The 21121-nt window shown below is 41.6% G+C and overlaps 1 protein-coding gene across 1 annotated transcript in view; it reads right to left on the bottom strand.

Annotated features, from left to right (window-relative positions):
* Positions 1-13049: 13049 nt before the first annotated feature.
* LOC103599788 (contactin-associated protein-like 5) overlaps positions 13050-21121 on the bottom strand; it is a gene marked incomplete at both ends in the record, with an annotated part of 172716 nt that continues 164644 nt past the window's right edge. Inside the window, one exon of the mRNA XM_008583960.1 lies at positions 13050-13250. Within this exon, the coding sequence (XP_008582182.1) occupies positions 13050-13250 (201 nt within the window). The remainder of the gene's footprint in view (positions 13251-21121) is intronic.

Here is a 21121-nt window from a genome sequence, read left to right as displayed (position 1 = left end):
CTTCTCCTCCCTCCCTCCCTCCTTCCCTTCCTTCCTTCCTTCTCCTCCCTCCCTCCCTCCCTCTCTCATCCTTCTCTCCTCCCTCTCTCTCTCTTAATCCTCCAGAGGTAGTTTCTGCAACTTTTCCAATATTCTTACATCTTATCCTTTCTAAATTCTAATCCAAAATCTTCCTTCCTTCTCCTCCCTCCCTCCCTCCCTCTCTCATCCTTCTCTCCTCCCTCTCTCTCTTAATCCTCCAGAGGTAGTTTCTGCAACTTTTCCAATATTCTTACATCTTACCCTTTCTAAATTCTAATCCAAAAATTCTGCTGAATGTACAGATGGACCGTAACAGTGTCAGCAACTTAATTTCTGATCTTCTCCTTATCTGACTTCTTTTCCCCATCAGTGATGTATTCAGGGAAAGAATTAGTTTTCTATTCTTGGGGACATTTTGCAAAATGATTACTCAGATAGATTTTGAGTGACTTCTGATGGTGTCTATATATTACTAGATTACTGGGGAAAATTCACTCTAGGACTGACTCAGTTCAAGAGAATGTTACATACTAGCATCTGGGTAGCTTGTGAAGTGGCAGACTCAAGCAAAGATAATTTTTGCCTGTCTGTGAAACTGTATTTAATTGTAACAGGTTTATTTAACAGATTCACGTGTAATTCTACAGATACAGAGAGGGCCATGTGGCTCCTGCTTTACTTAACATCTCCAAACCTTAGTTTGTTCTTCAATAATAACCTTTGCCTCATGGAAATATAAAGATTAATGGAGACTGTTTTATAATTCACTTACACCAGGAACTGAAAATACTTATCACAAACCCTGGCCCATTGCAGCTATTAGATTCAAAATACTGGTTAATATAAACAGCTTTCCTTTTCCCTTTCCCTTACTTTAAGTGTCTCCTCCACAAGGATTATTTAGAATCCAGAAAAAAAATTTAAAAATCCCATGTGTAAAACACACACACACACACACACGTATAAATATCATATGTAGGTGTATATAACTAAAGTCTTTTTTTACATATGACATATGTAACCAACTACATAAGTCTTACATAAATATGCTCTTTTCAGTGAACACATCTCTCTGCATTTGGTAGACCCATCACACAGAACAGGGCCTAGATCCTGATCTTGCTTTTCCTTTATCCTCTCTTAACAGATATCTATAAATTTTAAGAGCATGGGCTTGAAGTTAGATCTACCTGGATCCATATCCTTTGTGTAAGACCTGGGTGACTTATTTCACCTCTAAGTCTCCATTTTCTCATTTATTTAACTGGACTAATTAAAACTATATTTAGTGGTCTTAGGAAAATAACATTGTATGTGTATAATACACACATTTATATCCATCTATCTATCTATCTGTCTGTCTGTCTGTCTATCTATCTATTATCTATATACCTATCTCTCTACGTATTTATGTGCTTTGTTTGTGTATATCTTACAGTGATGCTTGGCCCCGTGGAAGCAGGTAGCAAATGGCAGCTGTTGTCCCGATTGTTGGGGTTGTCCTCGTTATAATAATTAGTGGTAGTAGTATGTCTTGACTCCCTTGCTGACTGGTACTCTGCACTCAGCTGTAGAAGCTCCAGACCCTGTGTGATTTTACACTTACCTTTCAACGTGTGAGAGTCTGGTATTCCTAGTCATAAACCATCCTTGGAGCTACTGGGATCCCCTCTGCCACATTTCTGTGGCCACTGCTCAGAATCTTTACTCTGCACTCAGGTGAGCCTCTGAGGCTCAAGCACAGTTTGTGTCCCAGTGCTCATTATCACATCACCCCTGTCCTCCATTGTCAGTGTTTAATAGCTTCCTTCTGGCACATTCCATCAGTCCCCTGCCTCTAATGCGCCATTTGACAGACAGGTGCTGGCCTCTGTTGCTGTTCTGTATTCTGGTCTCTCACTGCCCTATCATCTCTGACCTCTGTCCTCAGGTTTAATACAACCTGTCGACCTTACTGCCTCCCCATCACCTGAGGGTGAATCAACTGTCCTACCTCCATGCCTTTTCCCATCACTTCCCTCAACCAAGCATGACTCCCACTCATGCTGTGTCTAAAAAGAAGGCGTGGCTTTCCATAGAAGACCTCTCGGATTTACCTCCCTAGAAGTAATTTCTCCTTTCCAGAGCACCTCTTTTACACACACACACGCACACATACATATATACATATGTGTATATATATACAAGGGTAGTCTCTAACTTTGCCTACAAGGGCATAGGTTTCTTAAATAATAGCAGCCATTATGGCCAGCCCTCTTTAAATATGCATTCATAATCCTTGGAACAGCCTGCAAGATAGGTTTAAATGTTCCCTATTTTGCAGATGAGAAAATGAGATGTACAGACTTAGTTTATGTACTATGGCAAATAAGTGGCAGAGTGGGAGAATTTAGTTGTTCTGTTTGCTTGTTTGCTTCAGAGACTAAAATATTTCTACTGTACCATACTGATATTATGGTTTACCAATTTCAATAATTTGCATTTTTATCTGCAAAATCAGTATTACCATAGGGAAAGTACACTGCTTGGTATTTCTCATCAGATCCTACACACACACATGCATACACACACATACACACACATACAGGAAAGTATGATTTATAAACATATTCAGAATAAAAATGCCAAAATGCACCCACCCCCTCTTTTCAGCAAAAGTGAAAGGACATTAAAAATTATGTCTAGAATTATTATGTTCGTGTCATTTTAAAACAACTTAGGTAAACTGAAAAGTTATAAAGAGCACAATTTTCCAACATTTTTTATCCTTCCAAGGACATGAGTATGATTAATGTCACTTTTGTCATTCTCGTTCTTAGAGACGGGGAAACTGAGACTTAGAGATGGTGAGCACCTTATCTAAATCCACATGGCTGGTAGTAGCAGAACGAGTGCTTGGACTAAAGCAAGTGAAGCTGCACCAGCCAAGCTCGTCACCGTGCTCTGCTGCCTTCCCTCTGGGAGGGTTTAGTGTGGACTCAGGTGGGGAGGAAATCCAGCTTCTAGCCCTGGCTCCACCAACAGCCAGCTCGGAGATGCCACCATAGCCCAAAGTCTGTGTCCAGCCACTAACCTTATCTGTGTACTTGGTATAATATCATTTCCGTATCTACCCCATAGCCCACTGAAAATGTTTACAAGTAAATATCATAATAGATGTGTACATATCCTGAGGTCAGAAATTGTTTTCCTTGCTATTCCTGACTCTTTACAACCTTGGGGAAGTTTCATATCTTGTCTCCACAATCAGCACTGCCTTGTGGAAAGTATGCTCTGAGGAGAAGACCAGGAGTACGAAGGTGTCAAGCAGTACACCTACTATGTAATTATGTTACATAAAGTCTTAAGAGTTTCACAGAAGTTCCTTTATTAATTTATGTTTTGGTTTGTTTGTTTTAACCCCTCTTGATCATTACTGTGACGGGAAAGTAATAAACCATGCCATGTATTTTAACTCACTTTGTGTTGGTCAGTATAGAGACGTGGAGGGCCAGGGCAGAAAGAACACTTGGAGAACATCAAACGTAACCCTCCAGTATTAAAAAGGAGAAACTTGAGGCCCATAAAATGGAAATAACTTGCTCAAGGACACAATCAATGGCAGAGCCGGGAGTGAGACTGCAGCTCCACGGGGAAGATTCTGGGTTCTATTTCCAGGGCAGTGGGAAAGGATTAAAGCCAGGTTATATAACCACATTTTGAAAAGATCATCATGTTGGCTGCTGGGTAGGATATCAGCTGTAGGCAGCCCCCGTGGGCATGGGATGGTGGAAGAGAGGAAGCAGGAATCAGCTGCACTGGTCCAGGAGGGGGAAATGATGGGGATTTTAAGGTAGGTGGTAGCACTGGAATGAGAGAGAGGAAGTTGGAGTCAAGACCAGCTGTTACTGGTGAGTTTGAGCATTTGTTGATATACTGAATGATGAAAGGAGAAGGTGAGGAGGAACTGAGTCCTAGATTTTGGCCTTAAGAAGCTCGGTAGGTGAGGCTACCATTTGTTGAAATAACTAAGACAGATGAATGAGTTTGAGTGGTTGGCAGAAGAGGGGAGAGAACATAGACTTAACTCTCCTAGTATCAGCAGTGTTACTAGAGGCAGGTAAATACCACATTACATGTAAGTAAACTGAAGTTCAGAAAGTTAAGTGTTCAAACTCCAAAACCTAACTCTTCCACTGGACATACTGTGGGATTCTGAGACCCTCTGCTGGTAGCTAGGGGAGCTAACGTTCTCCTTTTTCACTGGATATGTGGTAAAATACTGGCTAAAATAACAGAAATATCTTGAGTATACACCATATGCAAGACACAGCATCTGTCTCATTAAATGTTACAGGTAAGGAAACTGAGGCTCAGAAAGCTCATGTATGTTGCTCAAGATATCACAGCTAGTAAGTGGAAGAGAAAAAATTTAAGACCTGGTTTTATGATTCCAAAATTCATGTCCTTTTTATGTTGCAGCCACTGTACCATATCTTAAGATTAGAAAAGAGGATTCTTCTTCCTGTATACACCTTTGAGATAGAGTACATGAAATGATCTTTCACAAAGTGGAAGGAAAAATATAAACTTTATCTTCTTCAGCATCTGAGTGTTTATTCTTGGGCAATTGACTTTGTTTATTTAAATAATAAACGGTCTAAACAATTCGTTTGCAGCCAGCCACATATCATCTCTTGAATTTGTGTGGGATTGTTTTTATTTTTATTTCCTCAGATACACACCCACATCTTTAGCTCATTAAGGTATGTGCTTTCTTTGTGAAATCCACCCACTTCTAATTTTGATTTTACATCCCCAGTAAAACACGGAGAGTGAATTATAAGGACATTTAGAAAGGTGGCTTTCACTCACAATAAAAGGGACTGACTTGATTCATGTGATGGTCTTTTTATTTATTTAAGACGTATGGCAAACTCTTACAAACACATATTAGCCATATCACTTTAAGGGTGATGAAAGTCCTAAGAGGGAAAATGGAGGGCCAGACACATTTTCAGCCTGAATTATGACTGATTCACCAATTGCTGACAAGGCACTAGAGTCTAAGAGACTATACTAGGAGTTGGAGAGATCGAGGTTTCACTTCCAAATCTGTCCTGTATTCACTGTGTTACGTTGGCTAGTTCACTATTCATGCAAAACTCTGAAGAAGACATGGTTGTTTCAAAACATGTCTGTACACTTGTCCCATGAAAAGATGGGATCAGATTTCCCTCTCCCCAAATGTGGGCCAGCCTGAGTGACTGTCTTCTAATGACTAGAAAACAGCCGAAGTAATGCTGCATGACTTCCTAACTAGGCAATAAAATGTGACATAGTTCCAGCTGTCTCACTCTCTTCCTTGAAATGTTTGTTCTAAAGCCCAGTCATTATGCTATGAGAAAGTCAAACAGCCACAAATAGTTGTGAGTCCAATTGAGGCCCCAGACACATGCTCAACTGAGGCCTCCAGCCAATAGCCAGCAGCAGCTGCCAGACATATGGACACGTGAGTGATCGAGCCTTCAGGGGGTCCCAGCCACAGCCTTCAAGATGCCCCAAGTGGTACAGAGTGGAGTTGCCAAACCCTGCCCAAACTACACATTCACGAGCAAAATGAAGGTTATCACAGTGTATGATGAGTTTTTTATATAACAGTTGATAACAGAAACAGGAGAAGAACTTTTTTTCTGGGTATCTGAACCCATCTTTTATGATTTCACTTCCCTCCGTGATATCTTTTTTTTTTTTTTCCCCTGTATATTGCTTTGGAATGCAGATGTAGGTTAAAACCGGAGGGACATGTACTTGATTCCAGTATCTAGCATTTAGTAGCTGTAAGAACTTGGGCAAATGACCTAACTTCTCAGAGCCTCCCCTTCCATCGATAAACTGAGAATGATAGTACAGACTTCATAAGACCATTGAGAGAAATAAATGAAATGCTGTGTTTGAAATGCCTGGCAGAGAGAAGGTACTCCACAGCCAGAGCCAACATCATCAGCAGCCATGGTAACATTAAAGTTATGTATTATAAGGAAGCATGAGTTCTTTATAAATTCTTGTTGTACATAAGTGGAAATAAGCTTTTAGTAAAGAAATTTCAAACTATCCCTCAGACTATCCCAAATATCATGGCATAGTTTTGAGCTTATGACTGTGTTTTTCCTGACAATATACATTGTTTTAGCAGTGTGGTGGCAACCTGGTGCAGTGAAAGGACCATGGACTTTGGGATCAGTTCTACCCACACATTATGTGTGTATGTGTATGTGTGTGTCTGTGAAGAAAAGAAGGGAGGATGGCTGGGAAAGAAGGAAGGAAGAAAAAAGTGAGAAAGTGTGGAAGAAAAGAAAAATAGGGAATGGAGGTGCTGCGGGTCGTAAGGATTTCTGCTCTCTGACACAGAACTCTGGGATTTGTAAGGGGGGGTGCGTTGGCAGCAGTGAAATGGGGGTGAAGTAGCCAAAACAGTCTTGACTCAGTTTAATTGGGTGAGAAAGGACTGAAGTGTCATGAATCATTCAAGTGCCATGAATCCAAGGTAGCCTCTAAACTTCCACAGAAAGCCAGGAGTTAGACTGTGAGAACGTGGGATGGTAGAAGACGTGATTCTGGCTTCAGGGAGCTAAGGGTTGTTTCCAGTTCACCAGGCATAGAGAGTGACCTGCAGTGTCTGTATGCCCAGCAAATTATGGATACTTTAGCCTGACTCATAAACTGACACTAGCCTATGGATATGAAATAGGAAGAAGAGAAAGGGTAATCCCTTACTTAAATGTTACAGTGACTTCCCTGTACACTTAGAATAAAATCCACGATCCTTCTTTACATGTTCTGCCCTCTGGATACCAACTACCTCATTTTCCTCATACCCTCGTTCCCTCTTCTAGTCACACTGGCCTTCTTGCTATATTCCTCAGCCAGGAACCTTCTGCCGAACTGTGCATACAGCCCACCCCTTCCTTCACACAGGTCTCTGCTTTAGAACCCCTCCCTGCAAGAGGCCTTTCCTGCCACCCATCTGAAATGCAGCTCCCCACATCTGCTCAATATCCAGCCACTTATTCTTCTGGAATTTCCTGACTCATTTTTTCATGAACTGACTCTGTGTGTGTGTGTGTGTGCATGTGTGTGTATGTGTGTGTGTGTGTATTTTCTTTGTTTCTGCCATCCTTTATACAATCTTGTGCGCAGGAACTCTGTTTTTTCGGTGTTTTACTTTTACTGCTCAAAACAGTACCTGGCACATAATAAATACTCAATAAATAATTCATGTATGAAAGAAAATGTAAATTCTGTTAATTGATTTTGTTTGGTACATATATTGGTGACAAAGAATTTTTAGTTTAGTAAATCCCAGAATAGCTTGATGTGCTATTTCTTTTCTGTCAATAATTTGCCATTTCTCTATCACAATTCCTAACTTTGATTTCCAAACCAAATCATTAGTTTTGCACACATGGAAAGTTAAATATTGCAAGTGGACATGAGGGTTTATATGCACAAGTGCATTTACAAATCTATTTGGACATACAAAGACTATATGACAAGTATACATACCATTCTGTATTACATACTATATAGCATATACTATACAGTGTATAAATAGCATATATACATATATATTCATACATGCTATAGAACATATGAGTATAGTCTAAATTATATATCATATATGGTATGTATAGCCAGGTAGTTATATGCTCACTAAAGTATCTGCAATTAAGGGAAAAGAGGAAAATTAAGACTTTCCGAATACTTTAAAAGAAGTAGGATTTTTTCCCTTTAAACTCCGTTGAAACATAACTTGGTAAAGCAGTTGACTCCAGGTAGAAACCACTTGTGTAACTGCATGAATGAACAAATAGTAATAACATTTAACCAGTCCATTACTGGTAGGTAAACAGGGGTTTTGAAGCACCACTGGACACTAGATCCTTAGCTGAAGAACTCAATCCTTATGGCAATCTTGTTTGCATGACTGATTTGCTCTGCAAATGTTTTCTGTTCAGAAAAAGTCAAAGTAAACTGCTGCTCAGGCTGTCCTACTGCTATTAGAGTTCAAAGTAATGGAGTCTGAATTTCCAGCAGTATCACATGGTTTCAATTTCGACTTCTTACCTATGCCTTAGAGAGCACACAGCTTTACTGGGGAGGGTATCCCCTAGTAGACTTTCACGACACAGAGAGGTAAGGGCAAAATGATACACCAGTTACTTACACCACTTAAGTATATCAGATAATTACACCCCAAAGAGTAAATCCAGTGGGGCATTGTAGGCACCATGGAGACTACTAGAAGAGACTTTTGGGATAGGCAGGCTTTTCAATGCCCATTCCCAGCAGGGACCTGGGCACTGGGCTTACCCATGTGATCACCTTCCTATGCCCCTCCCAATCTTGTCTTCTTTCCAGGGTGAAGTTGTGGATTATAAAACTAATGGGCCATGTGATTAAAGCACTTTCCTGACTGTGACTTCAATGTTTATTCTTTTGTCTTCTGTGTAAGCATTTCCTGAGCTGGGTCCTGTTTCATTTCACGTGCCCATCGCATGTGGTCTTCAGGACCCCCACCTCAGGCAAAATTCCTATGGAAGTACTGACAAATGAGAAAAGGTCTGGGCTCAACCAGGTCAACTTTGTCCCTGGTGTCAAGTGGCCCTTCTTCCCCCGGTGACAAGGTTCTGCAGAGCACTGGCAGGCTGGATATTCCCTTGACTGTCTTGGAAGGTGCTCTGTAGCATGGGGCTCAGGCCCTGCACAAAGCTCAGGGTAGAATTTGAGAGCACAGTGAAGGAAAATGCAAAGATGCATGGGAATTACAAAGACACCTTTCTCATGAACCCCAGTGTCTTGGAGAGACTTTGGAGAGAGTTCCTGATATAAACCTTCAGTTAAAGAGACAGGTGACACATTCCATTGGCTGGCACTTATCAGTAGCTCTGGTAAGAAAATCAGAGGAAACTGTCAGAAAATGGCAGTATCATGATTCAGTCACAATCTGAATGAAAAAGATACAGTGGTGACCCACGCATGACCTTAGCCAGCCTGTCTGCACTCTCCTCCCTCCGCTACTGCTAGACAAATGGGACCAAAGCCGAAGTCTGAGGTGAGAGCAAGTGGAAGGAGGCTCTGGTGATGCAAAGACCCACCCGCGAAGGTGTGTGTGAGCAACACGGGCTGTGCAAACCCTGTGATGCTGCCCAGCAGTCTACCCAACTCAGGCAACCATTACAACTATGTGGCCTTAGCAGGGACAGCTCTGGCTGCTCTTTTCATTCTTCATCTCTGTTTTCCTACCCAATAATGACATTTATACAAATTCACATTTTCCCTAACTACCTCATCTTCTTATAACTCTTGGCTCTTTGGGGCTTTGCATGATGTATCGAAAATAGCATCCTTGCGGTGACTTCAGGCGAGGCCGGGGGCAAGAACCAGATCTACCCTTCCCCAGTTGTGTGGCATTAAACAGACATCTTGCTCCCTCTGAGGTTCTGTTTTCTGAAATACCAGGTGGATATGATAATCCTTACTGTGTGAATCGGTTGTTTTAATTAGAGATAAAGATTGTACAGCCCACACATCCTCAAACATAAGAAATCCCCATCATTGGTGACCATTTGTACATTTCTTCATTTTTCTCTCATCTTACCTTCTTAAATTTTCTCCCTTTATTATCTATTATGTATAGTACAGAGTAGAATTTATGGCAAGAAGGCATCCTCCACATTCTTTTCGTATTGATTTAAATCCACCTGCAACCACAATTTATAATATGTCATAGCTTCTACTAACTTTGGCTACTAGTTAGCAGTAGCCAATAAAGTAAGTGAATCAATCTACATTTTTTAAAAATTGAAAACAAAAATATTTATAACTGTCTTTGGTACACCTTTTCATTTATTAGACTGCCAAAGTTGAAGTACAATGATAATTCCTAGTGCTGGGAAATGGGCACTCAATCCCACAGTGTTCTTGGGAGTATAAATTGGTACAATCATGATACATTGCAGAAGTAAATGTGGCAAAAGCCTTAAAAATATGTGAACTCTCTGCTCTGACAATGGCTCCTCAAGGAATTTATCCTGAAGGTATAATCAGTTATGTTCACAAAGATCTACATGCGAAAATGTTCTTGCAGCACTATTTGTAATAGTAAAAATTGGAAACAATCTAAATGTCCAAAGAGGAGATTTGTTAATCGGAGTATCTATATAATGGAATACTCCATTGTTAATAAAAATTAAAACGATGGCATGAAGTCATATTTATTGACATGGAAAATTCACACCTTTTTTTGCATGTGACAAATACAGGTTGTAAAACAGTATCACAGAGTGAGGAATCTCATCCATACATACACCCCATATTCAGCTGATAAAAGATAAAATCGCCTAACATTCCCAGACTCACAGATAGGTAAGGAGGAGGTGGCTTCTTCCCTTCTCCCCTTCTGTCCTTGGCCTTCCCATGGGGAATGTAGTGGCTCAGTGATGAGGGAGACCAGGAAAACGTTCCTACAGGTGTGTGTCCTGGGTGCTGGGTCTCAGATCCATGTGGCTACAGGGGTGCACGCTGCTCTCTCCTTTCCTGTTTCACGAGGTAAGCTCACCCACTTGGGGGCCCAGGAAGCTTCTGTCCCTGCAGTCATGGTGTAAGCTGGGGTCACATCTCTACGGGGCTGTCTGGGTGAATAAGTGCTCCTTAGAGCCTTCTCTGCCCCCAACAAGCAGTGCCTGGTCTGGAGATGGAGGCCAAAGGGTAAGGGGGTCCATGCCGCATTCTCGGAGCCAGTTTACCAGAGGAAAGCAGACACTGCATGCACCTGCGCGTTGTCCTCCTGCATCTACCTCCACTAATTCAGAATCCATGAGAGAAAGAGGATTCATGAGAACCTTCCAGCTCAGACATATGGGTAGTATGCTCCCATTCTGTCTTTGTGAATAGGTACATGGAAAAAAGTCTGGAAGGATTCACACCTGAATGTTAAAGTAATCTCTATCCAGGTGGTGAGATTAGCTGTGTGTATGAATTTTCTAAGCAACTATGTTACTACATAATTATTACAATTATTCTGTTTACACTGTTAAAATAGAAATAAAATTTCCCTTTGAGCTTGTTTCCCATTACAGCACAGATTATGGACGTTTCATGCTGGGATGAAAGCTGTGTGCAAGGACACTAGTGTTTACCAGACAACTGCTATGTCCCAGGCATGGTACAAGGAATTCAGACTACAGCTTTCCTTCAGGTCTCCTATCAGTCTTACGAGTTCAGGATTTTTCTGAAAATTCTTCAGACAGTGAAATTGAGACTGTAGGAACTGAACAACTTGCACAAGGTCCCATAAATTGTAAGTGATAGAGTCAAGCCCTCACTCCCAATATGGCTGCTCCCAAATCCACACCCTTCCCATTTAAATACTTAAGACAGTTAAGAAAAAAAGGTATGTACAAAGGCAATGGGATAGCCCACCTGATATCACAGAATGCACAGACTAAAGGAATTCCCGTAGTCAGAAAAAACAAACTCCCATTTTTCCTACAATTCTACCAAACCCAATCCTTAGAAAACTAGAAGCAACACAATATAAAATGGGTAGGGTGGTTTCTGGAGACAGGAACCTTGAGAATAGTGCTGAGAGTGGCACCTGCAGGCTGGACAGCAGGGGAGAGAGAAATGCAAATAAACAGAGGCATTGAATTGTGCGGGGAAGCACCTTGTGAAGATACTGGGAAAAGGGACACCAACTGGCTCCTCTGATCTAATCGGCCCTGCAAGCATAGCTGCATCCAAGGAAAGGACAGTAATTGATTTTCATAGTGATAATCCTGAGTCATCAAGAAAAGGTTACATTTTATGTTCAGAATTCTCTGTTTAGGAAGGCAAAGAAGCGTGTAATCCATTTGAAAAAGACTTTCATTTCAAATAGTTAAAAATTCTTTGAAAATATTCTTGGTGCTTAAAGGGATAAGTGACAGTTATCTGGAAAATTCACTTATGTGGAACAATATCTTCCCTGAAGATTCTAGATCAGCAAGGCAGCACGTTAGATTTAGTTAGGCATCTATCACTTTTCCTTGGTTGGTGTTTTATTGTCCATTTTTCTCCAGCTTCTCATAGTTCCCAGTTTCCAAGCACTGGAATGTAAACTTCTTGAGGCTAGAGATATGACACCTTTCCTTGAATACTCCACACCCTTGTGGCCTTTTTACTGCCATGAAACAAATGAGGGACTGACATTCACAAAAATGACCAACTCCCCGGGCAAAACCCTTTTGGATTTTGGTAAGCAATCCTAAAAGCTTTTTTTTCTTTTTTTTTTTTTTCTTTTTTTTTTTGCAAGCATATTAATTACTAATTCAACCATTCACTCTAAAAAAAATAGCCAGAAGAAAAATAAATAAATAGGGTTAGTCCATTTTCTTTTCCTAAAAGCAAACTACATTTTTTAAATGAGTAACTTACATTAAGACCTCCACTTCTCAGGTAACATCAATACCATGGACACACGGCATTGCCCTTGCCTGCTGCCCGGCCTCCCTGGCCTAATCCTTCTCTCTTATGCATGCTCTGCCCCAGACAGAACGCCTCACTCTTGGCTAAATGTGCTGAGATCCTTGGTGCTTTCTCACATTCCATTCCCTCCCCCAGGGGCAATGGCGGCATTCCCACCACCGTTCTCTGCCTAGCTCACGTGCTCTCTCTAAGGGCCACTGCTCTCAAGAAACTCTACATTCTCACACCTGTTGCAGGATGGGAGTTGTCATCATTTTCTTTTTGAAGACGTGGAGAAAACCGTGAGAGGCTACAGAACTCATTCCATGTCACGCCCCAGGTTTCAGAGCCAGGATCAGTATATAACCAGCCCTCTCTAGGCAGCGTTTCTCTCTACTGCACAGTCAGCAACTATAACTATAGCCCCCTTTTTGGCAAATACCCTGTCCTTGGTGTTCTAGGTTTGGGACAGCCCATCTGTCCCACTGTGGTTATCACCTGCATGACCCGTGCAGAGGGGCTGGGGCAGGTGTGAGCCTTACCTGGCGTGTTGAGCAGGCGGGACCTCCTGCAGTGATAGGCTACCTCTTGCTCACAGTGCTCTGAGCCATCGATCACGGCCTCTAGCTGCTCCATGCTGCCGCCGTAGTCCAAGGCCATGGCATAGGGCTTCTCTGGGATGGTGCCCTGCACGTGGGTCAGCTCTGTGTTGTTGTGCTGCACTGATGTCCATATCTTGTCCTCTGCCCAGACAACACAAACCAAAGCGGGAAATGTTAGAAGAAAGGTCAAAAGAGGTGCGTGCAAGCAGTGTGATGGATCATTCAACATGCTACAATTCATCACCACATAATTGCTTTACTTATGCCAAAAGCATGGCCAGAGAAATTGTGTTCCTCATAGAGCTCCACCCAGAGTTAGCATGGGAATTAATGTTAAGAGCTAAATTTGCAGAGCCCTTTTTCCACAGGCTTTATGCTAAGCATTTCACACCCATTATCTCACTTAAAACTGAGAATACTTCAATTGGAAAGAAGTCAATACTACCATGACAAAAATGAGAAAAATGTGAATAGGAGAGTTAAGCAGCTCACCCAAGATTACCTAGTAAGTAAATGACTCAGTGAGGATTTGAACTGAGGGTGTCTGACTCCAAAGCCTGCACTTCCAGCTACTAACACACACTTCCTTGCAAGAGAAACACAAGCTTAGATCACTTTCTCAGAGAACCATAAGTATCATGTTGAAAATAAGACCTACACATAGAAAGTATCTGCAAAATATACATCAACAATTTCGATCCACACTGTACATGTGTGTGATCCACTCTGTACAAGCTTGGGATCTACACTGCACATGAAATATATTTAATTGCAGCTCTTTATTTATTTTCCATATTACCTCTGTTTACCAAAAATATCTGGAATGTTTTACAGTAAAAAAAAATGCAGAGGTAAGAATCTTTAATTCCAAGTGGAAGGGCGTGTTTTGCCTAATACAGGAAAGAATGAAAGTTAAGGAGAGAAGAGAAGGATTTGAGTTTTAGAGCTAGACAAATCTGTATTAGAAACCTATTTCTGCCAATGACAGGATTGCACAAGTCATTTCACCTCTCTGAAGCTCAATTTTATAGTCAGTTAAAAAACAACAATGACAACTGAAACAAAACAGGTCAGCAATACCAGCAACACAGCAGTATTCGCAATACTGTGGCAGGGCTGTTCGTATGAAACAGCAACCAAACACATAAAGTTGTAAGGCACTGTCTGGGATGTATCAGACACTCTGTAATAATAACCTGGGTTAAAACATTTACTGCAATTGGACATGCAATTTAATTCTGAACATCCTCACAAATAAAGCAAAAGAGGAAATAGGAAGACTTGAAAAGCTTTTGTCATCTGAGAATCTCGCCCACATAATTACATCATTACTCTTCATAAACTCTCAGAGCTGAAAAGGAACCTAGCATAGAAATCATGAGGTTTCTTCCCTCTTCCACCCACTTAGTCTTACAAATGGGGAAACTAAAGTCCAGAAAGTAAATAAATGACTCAAGGCATATCTGTTAGGCAGTAATGATGAGCACATGTACTGAAAGTAACCACTGTTACTTAGCATTACTGAGAAGCAGGACCATGGCTGTTGGCATAATTTAGCTGAAGAAAGGAAAGCCCTGACCTCCTGGATGCCCTGTGTTAATCCTTTCTCTGCCACTAACTCTGTACATGACTTGGGGCAAGTCACTTCATCTCCTTGCACCTCAGTTTCAACACATTAGAAGAAGGAGGAGAAAGAGAAAGAGGGTTCGGTTTTAATTAACTCTTAAGAATTTCCCAACTCTAAAAAAAGAAATACATCTTGCAGCATAAAATTAAATTTTGCTCAAACATTCTGACTCATCTTAAGACCGTTTCCTAAAACCAGCTCATTGATAAAGCAAATGTCCCCAGTGTTTCATTGAGGAAGGATTACATTTTTTATAGTCGTAAAAAACAAACACACATAATCGGTGTGATTGGATTCTGACTTTTAAAATTAAAATAAGATATGATTTATACTGTTAAAGATAATATTACAGAGATAATTAGCCAAAAGCTCCAAAAGTGTTGGTACTAATATAGAAAAATGCTGATAAAATAACCAAAGAAAAGTTATCATTCAATAATGATATACTGTAGAGAGAGAAATAAAGATGGACAGCCTTGAAATGCCCAAGTTCCACATAAGAAGGAACATTCTGTGTAATCTATAATAATAGATGCTATGTTATTGCTCCATACTAGGACATTTTACACATATTATCTCCATAACTCACAACAACCCAGCACAGTAGACATCACTATATATGAATATATACATTTACTTGGCAGACAACACAAGTCCTAGCTGCAAACTCAAAATGAGGAGACGACTGCTTGAAACCTAGAGCCTCTTAGCTGGATTTCATCCCAAAGCTGCCCCAGGTCCTCTGATTATTTTTCTCCTGGGCAAAGTGTAAAGACTGAAAACAAGGAGGTAACTGAATATTATTTTTTCTCACTTTTCATCTTTTTTTTTTCCTCAGCTACATTGGCAGGTATGCAGATGAAGCCCCAACCCCTGATTATATATTAAACAGGCAAGGGTTAACACCACTGCAGGAAACTCAGTTTTGGTGACTGACATTTCTGATGCCTTACCTAGGGCAGGGAAGGTTGGTGCTAGCATGAGAAGGTCTATGTGAAGGTCAGCTCTGAAGGATTTTCAAACAAGTAAGATTCATTTTGAACAGTCTTTTAGGTGGATGGGGTGGAGATTCACTCCCAAGTGGGCCTTAGCTAAAATTGGACCCACAAGCTAAATGTCCAAGATAGTCAATTTAGTCAGTGGGACACAACTTGGGTTCTCAAGTCAGAAGATCTAGGTTTGTGTGGCAGCTCAGCACTTACTGGATAAGCAACCTGGGTCAAATTATTACTTCTGTAGTGGCCAGTTTCCTCATCATTAATATATATATATTGTCCTTTTTTGAGACTGGCCACACCACGCTCAGCCAGTGAGCACACTGGCCATCCCTATATAGGATCCGAACCCGTGGTGGGAGCGCTGCTGCACTCTCAGCGCTGCACTCTCCAGAGTGCGCCACGGGCTCGGCACCTCATCATTAATATTTTAAAAGCAGCAATCATACCAATGGTATCATCAGATATCCTGGCTTTAGAAAGAAGTCTATCTGTTTTGAAATCTGTGCTATGCTCCACATCTGCAGTGAAACATTGAACAGGTTGTATAATGGCTCTGAAGATTCCTCACTGGAAAACAAGGATATTAACATTAATCATTTCGTCCATGGTAATACTGTAATGATTCAGTGTCATGTTTTACAGAGAAACATAGATTGTCTGGCACTCAAAAGATTTAAGAATATATACATTAGCAGTTTTCTGAAACATCAGAGTGAGAACCTGGATTTTATTCCTTGGAGATTTGGGGGTGGAGAGACCATCTGGCAAAAGAGGTTAACGAGCATGATGGACTGCAAATTCTTGTAATATAGCTGCTGCTGTATATAATACATTATTACTACCTCGTTCATTCTCTTTTCACTGTGTAATATCCTCATGTGTCTGTTTGTGTCCCTTGCATTACCTGAATTTTTTTCAACAGCATTTGTTTTTTAGTACTCATGGACCCAGAAACCTGAACAAATATTGCCCTCTGATACTACCTTTTGCTACCCATTTTATTCTCTTACATGACTTTGACTCTATACCATCATATGATCCACAATTAAAAATATAGTCTCATTTCTCTAACTACTCAAAGGTATATGTGCATTGGCTTACCCAAGACCATTTCTCTCTGCTGAAGAGAAGACTGCATTTGGAGATTTTTGAACAGGCAGGAACTTATTCATCATTAGTTTAGGAGAGAAATAAGGCCACTTCACTAAACATCCTAGTTGGTGTAATGTAATATTTATTATATATTTAAAACATTTGCTTTTTAAAAGTAGCATTCAGCCCAATGTGCTGGCATGAGCATAAATAATCTCATGACCCAGAGCCACCCCAGCTATTGTGCCATCTTTATGTGTAAAGAAGTTACAAGACATGTACCATCAAATGGCATGTGTTATGAAATTCCAAAGCAGCACTTCAAAGATACAACCATGTCTTGTTGCGTAAGCCAGTAAAGCATTTCCCAAATTGAATTGCGATTTTTAGCTTTCAAGTCTATCTCTCCATAAAGCTGTGAGATCTTCCAGGATGTAAAATGTATTATTCATTCTTCTGTTCAAATATGTGCCCAGTTAGTGCTATGCTGGCCACCATTTCCAAGGAGGAAAATACAGTCTGTCTCCTCCAAAAGCTTATCATGTTTGGGGGAGAAAGTTGTATACACAGGAATGAGAAATGTCTCAAGCTGTTATAAGAACTCTGGAAATTGGGAGTAAGGGAGAGAGGCCCAGAGATCTGTTGGGGGCACGGTTATTGGTGGTGTGCGGGTGAGAGAAACCTGCCCAGTGGAAACTGCACTGATTTCCTTCAGAGCTGACAGGTTAAGTGGGGTCTTTCTTCCTTGGACTACCAGAACCCACCCTAGAACTGAGTACTTTAGAATTTGTCTAGTGAAACACTCTGTCAAGTGAAGGGATTAATTAATTACCACTATTTGTATTCTACCGGGTTCTTGGGTTTCCGCATTTCCAAAGCTGATCTTCTATGCATGTATTATGTAATAGTCTAAATTTAAAAGAAGTTTCAAGCTATAAGATCAAAATATGCACACACACACACACACTCACACACACGCACGCACAAACAATAACAATAAGAGAAAACAAAAAGAAGTTGTACAAAGAGCCAGTAGAGTAGTAATGGTGGGATATTCTGTGACATTCTGTATTCTCATAAATCTTCCCTGGTCATCACCCCAGGAAAGCTCTGGAGCTACGCTCCATCCTGGGTATCTAGGTGAACTACCTGCTTCCTCTGGCTCTCATTTCGGAAGCTATAAACTGTTTACATACAGAGCCACAATGGAATTTTCTTTATTTTTTTTTTCTGTCATTATATCTGATTGGTATTATTCTTGTGATCATTATTATTAATAATAGTAATTGCAGATGCTATAAGCTGTTCTATCCGTTACCATGGGAATCACCACTCAGAAGAAAGAACAAACAAAAGAAAAGTAAAAAAGGAGACAAGAAATAACTCTGATTAACAAGACTTCATTCTACACACATAGCTGTCTCTTTGCAGAGCCAGAAAAAAAAATGTAATTTTTGTATCATGATGCTTGGAAGGAAGAGAAGTCTACAGATTGTCAATACCCAGCTTAATTGAACTGAAATCACTGTGGGGAGCTACTTATAGTCCTGTAAACAGCATGCCAATTCACTTATACTCCTATTGTAATAAAGCAAGTCTATATTAAGGTCCCCAAGGTCACTCCTGGTACAGTTATCTATGTTGACAAAGCGAATTCTCTATGCCAAGGGTAAAGACAGTTTAAATAACCCTCAAAGTACTCTCTACCGCTCATTTGCCATCTACTGTTTATGGTCTTATGATATCTCCTGCCATTTTGCATTGATGGTTACTTAATTTTTCATATGTTTGTCCCTTGTCTCCCCATTTAAGTCACAGGCAATGGCTGCTGGGCAAATACCATCCTGGAAGAGGCCGCGGTGGTTCACAGAGGCAGAAGTGACGGAGGGAAGCTCGCACTTTGCCATCATGAGGCCTGGTTTTTAACGCGCGTCTGCCACACGCTGGATTTCTGAACACGGAAGACAACATTACCTCTCCCAGCCTCAGTCTCCTCGTCTGTAAACTGGACACAATCCACTGTGCCCCACTGCCGTGAATACTGAATAAGATACATGGTGTTGAGACGAGGTAGCGCTGGCTCAGGGAAATGCTCCGTCTTCAGAACAGTCCGCGTGGGACCTGACTCCAAACCAGAGCCGAGCTGTTCTGCTGAAGCGATTCAGGGAGGATCCGCAGAGATCGTTTCATTATTGGAAACACTTCTGGGAACTTGGGTGGGGGTGTCGATTCCACCTCCCCCCCCAGACGTTAGAGGGGAGAGGGACAATTGGTGGAAAGTGATTTGCAGTTTCTTCAAAGGCTGCAGAATTCCCGCAGGAGTTGTTTTCCTTCCCATGTGCACCAGCCCAGCTGCCTAGGCGAGAATCCGTCCCTGCCTTCCTAAAACCACAGCACACGCGGCTGCTTTCAGCGTCTGGCCTTCTGCTGCGTGGGGCAGCGCGCATCACCGGTTTTCTGCTGCTCTTGCAGGCACCGTGCGCGGCGCCTCTGCGGCGACACAGACATGCAGCGCGGTGGGGCGCGGAGCCGGACCCCGTCACTTACTGTTTTTGCACCTGCCTGCGCGGGCCATGCTTTATGACTTGCAGACAGCCTACTTGACTGATTCATCCTCACACTTCCTTCTTTACTTTTTATGTAGCTTTGGGGGGGCTTATTTTTCTTTTTCTTTGCTTTGAAACAGATGGCATGATCAAAGAGACCTGGGAAATCTGCTTTATGGTCTTAGAGGGTGGTGGTTTAGAACGGATTCCCAAGAATGCTGTATCATATTTGTTTATTTGTTGTTCACCAATTTGTTTAAGAAAATATTTTTTTTAAGTCTAGGGTATGCAGAGAACTAGGTTTGAGACTGGGAAAGGGTGGGATGAGGGGTGCAAGGTTGAATAACACTCTGAACCCTGAGCTTAAGGAGTGCACAGCTGGTTCGAGAAAGGATGACTACCCTGTGTTGCATTCCCACCGAGGCAGATATCTGGCTGGAGCAAGTGTGTGTGCGTGTGTGTGTGCGCGCGTGCGTGTGTGTGCGCGTGCGTGCGTGTGTGTGCGCATGTGCGTGCAGGGGGAGCACTGGCGGGCAGGGATGAGCAGAGGAGCTGTCGCCTCCTCAACACTCCCAGCTCTGGCTGATGTTCAGTGTGTCAGCCTTTTGGGCAGGGAAGAGAAAGGAAGCCCTAAATCTAAGTCTCCTGAAGGTAAGAACTGTGAGGCTGTCACATGCAGTTTGATTGCTCGTAGAAGTTTTTATGTCTTTAGTAGTGTGGCAAACACAATTTTGGTGCATTCTGAGGATAAAACTGGGACTCACACAGACCTAAAGTCAATTCCTAGATGTGCCACTTATTAGCTGAGTGGTGCTAGACATGCTTCTCAACCTTTCCTGACTTCTCCTTTCCCCAAATACAAATGAGAAATGATCCCTACCTCACACTTTTTCAAATGGATGAAAGGAGATAAACTGTAGGAAATTATAACCCAATACATGAGACACAAGTACATAATAAATAGTAGTCCCCATCCCTTTGTTTAGAAGATACAAAGTAGTCAGGGTTGAAATACACAGAGGATTTTATGAGATAGTGAGCTGACTCCAATGGGCTTACTTTAGTCCTAAGAAGAGATAGCCAAGGGTGGTATTTACATCCTTTACCAGGTCAATAAAATAAGACAAGCCTTCTCCAAGGGTAAGAGTGTCTACCTATTCTGCTCTGATGGAGCTTATATTCTGGTTCTGGAGGAGAAGACGGACAAAGAGAAAACTCAAAAAGGAGAGTAGGGGCCAGCCCCGTGGCTCACTCGGGAGAGTGTGGTGCTGTTAGCGCCGAGGCCACAGGTTTGGATCCCATATAGGAATGGCTGGTGTGCTCACTGGCTGAGCGTGGTGCAGACGACACTGAGCCAAGGGTTATGATCCCCTTACTCGTCAGAAAAAAAAAAAAAGGAGAGTAGAACTATTCATCTTTCTTTCAGCTGACACCTCTACTCTGCAGCTCATCACAATATAAATGGTATTGCCAGAGTGCTAATGTCATCTCCAGTAGATAGCCCTTTCTAACTCCACCAGCATCCTCTCCTTGTCTCATTCAAGCCCTATTAGTAAACCTGTTTACTCAGTCTGCCCTGCTTAACTGCAAGTGCTACAAATGAAAAGATTGTCTCATAAATCTTTGTATGCTTGATATCTGGCCCACAGTAGGTATTCACTTGCTACTGAACTAAATGTTTAACAGACTACCAGGATTTCTACCAACTTCAGTGACAGCTCTTGAAATCAGCAGGCAAGTGATAGATGA

This window comes from Galeopterus variegatus, unplaced genomic scaffold, assembly GCF_000696425.1.
Source record: "Galeopterus variegatus unplaced genomic scaffold, G_variegatus-3.0.2 Scaffold3104, whole genome shotgun sequence".
Lineage (NCBI taxonomy): Eukaryota > Metazoa > Chordata > Mammalia > Dermoptera > Cynocephalidae > Galeopterus > Galeopterus variegatus.
Note: the sequence above shows the minus strand (reverse complement) of the source record. Positions and strands in the feature narration are given on the sequence as shown.